The 2,048-nt window shown below is 53.8% G+C and overlaps 1 protein-coding gene across 1 annotated transcript in view; it reads left to right on the top strand.

Moving 5' to 3' along the window:
- Positions 1-457: 457 nt before the first annotated feature.
- Positions 458-2,048, top strand: part of LOC134067919 (cytochrome P450 1B1-like) — a 2,248-nt gene continuing 657 nt past the window's right edge. Inside the window, exon 1 of the mRNA XM_062523408.1 lies at positions 458-2,048. This exon is cut by the window's right edge and continues 657 nt beyond it. Within this exon, the coding sequence (XP_062379392.1) occupies positions 866-2,048 (1,183 nt within the window). The 5' untranslated portion in view covers positions 458-865.

Genomic DNA, 2,048 nt, shown 5'->3' with positions numbered 1-2,048 from the left:
TTGGCTTTGCCAGCATGACTTCTCCTCCGCTTTCCACCTCTGCTCTCCGGCCAGGGACAGCCTTAAGGACCCTGACAGAGCGCTGGAGTAAGACATATGGGGGCCCTGGGGCCTTCACCACAGCCAGACACACTGGCAGGACAAAGAGCAGAAAGCACTGGGAGTAGTGAAGAAAGAAGGGGATACAACAAGAAAGTGTGAGAGAGAGAGAGAGAGAGAGAGAGAGAGAGAGAGAGAGAGAGATGGGAGCCCTTACCCTTATCCTTACCATAGCCACAATGGGAGGAGAGAAGGAGAGAGTGAAAGAAAGAGCAAGAGATAGAGAGATACAGAAATAAAGTGAAAGAGAGAGAGCGAGAGAGCAAGATGCTAAGAAAACCTGAGCGCTTGACCACTCCCACAGCCAAGATATATAAGGGAGAGTGTCAAGGCCGAGATCTACATTCCTCTAATTTGGTCATCTGTGGACAGACACCGCTCCACTGCAAACCACTCACCCTCATCTGCCTAGACCTCAAGCCAAGGCGAGGGGGAGAGGTGTGAGAGAACGAGGGACATAGAGAGAGAGAGAGAGGGAGGACGTATGAGAGAGTACGTGTATGCTGGGGGTGTTACTGAGGAACTTTGTCTATTGACTCGGATTATTTCACCACTTTTCCCAGCTATTTCTTTTTGAATTTGTAGATAATAATCTGCGGCTAAGACTGAGGCTGATGCGGCTAAGATAGTTGTTTTTTAACCACTATTGCTGGTGGTTAGCGGAACAAGAAGGATACTTTCTGATTGGTAATGAGCTTGGACTGATTTTAGCCTGAAAGGGTAAGATTTAAGCAGCAAGAGTCTTGTAACTTGTAACTGAATCGCCATGGCACTGCTGGATCCAGATTATGCAGTGAAAGGTAGCAGCAGCATCATCAGGGAATGGAGTGGGCAGGTACAGCCGGCTCTCATTGCCTGCTTTGTGTTCCTCTTCTGCCTGGAGGCTTGCCTGTGGGTACGCAACCTGAGACTCAAGAGGAGGCTGCCAGGACCGTTCGCCTGGCCAGTGGTGGGCAATGCCATGCAGCTGGGCCAGATGCCCCACATCGCCTTCTCCAAGCTGGCAAAGAAGTACGGCAACGTCTACCAGATCCGCCTTGGGTCTAGCGACATTGTGGTTCTGAATGGCCACGCCGCCATCAGGAAGGCTCTGCTCCAGCACGCCGCTGAGTTTGCGGGCCGACCAAACTTTCTGTCTTTTCAATTTGTGTCGGGGGGCAACAGTTTGACTTTCAACAGCTACAGCAAACAGTGGAAGACGCACCGCAAGATCGCTCAGTCCACCATCCGGGCATTCTCCTCGGCAAACAGCGAAACGAAAAAAGCCTTCGAGCAGCACATCGTGGCTGAGGCTTTGGACCTGGTGAAGTCCTTCTCCCAGCTCAGTGACGACGGGCGCTGCTTCAACCCTGGCCACCCACTCACCGTGGCCGCTGCCAATGTCATCTGCGCCCTCTGCTTTGGGAAGCGCTACGTGCATGACGACCAAGAGTTCAGGACCCTGCTCACCCAGGTAGATAAGTTCGGGGAGACGGTGGGCGCCGGGAGCCTGGTGGATGTCATGCCCTGGCTGCAGTCCTTCCCCAACCCTGTGCGCAGTCTCTTCCAGAACTTCAAGGACCTCAACGAGGAGTTCTTCTCCTTCGTCAAGGACAAGGTGGTGCACCATCGGGAGACCTACAGCCCCGGGGTGACCAGAGACATGAGTGATGCCATCATGGAGGTGATTGAGATGCAACAAGACGATATCGGTCTCACTCCGGCTCACACGGAGAGCACAGTTTCAGATTTCATAGGTGCAGGGCTGGACACTGTTTCGACCTGCCTCCATTGGAGTCTCCTTCTCCTCGCCAAATACCCAGACATCCAGACCAAGCTCCAGGACAGCATCGATAAAGTGGTCGGCCGCGACCGGCTGCCCTCCATCGAGGACAAGAGCAGGCTGGCGTGCCTGGACGCCTTCATCTACGAGACCATGCGCTACACCAGCTTCGTGCCCGTCACCATCC

Source organism: Sardina pilchardus, chromosome 20 (assembly GCF_963854185.1).
Source record: "Sardina pilchardus chromosome 20, fSarPil1.1, whole genome shotgun sequence".
NCBI lineage: Eukaryota > Metazoa > Chordata > Actinopteri > Clupeiformes > Clupeidae > Sardina > Sardina pilchardus.
This window is presented reverse-complemented; position numbering and strand designations above follow the sequence as displayed.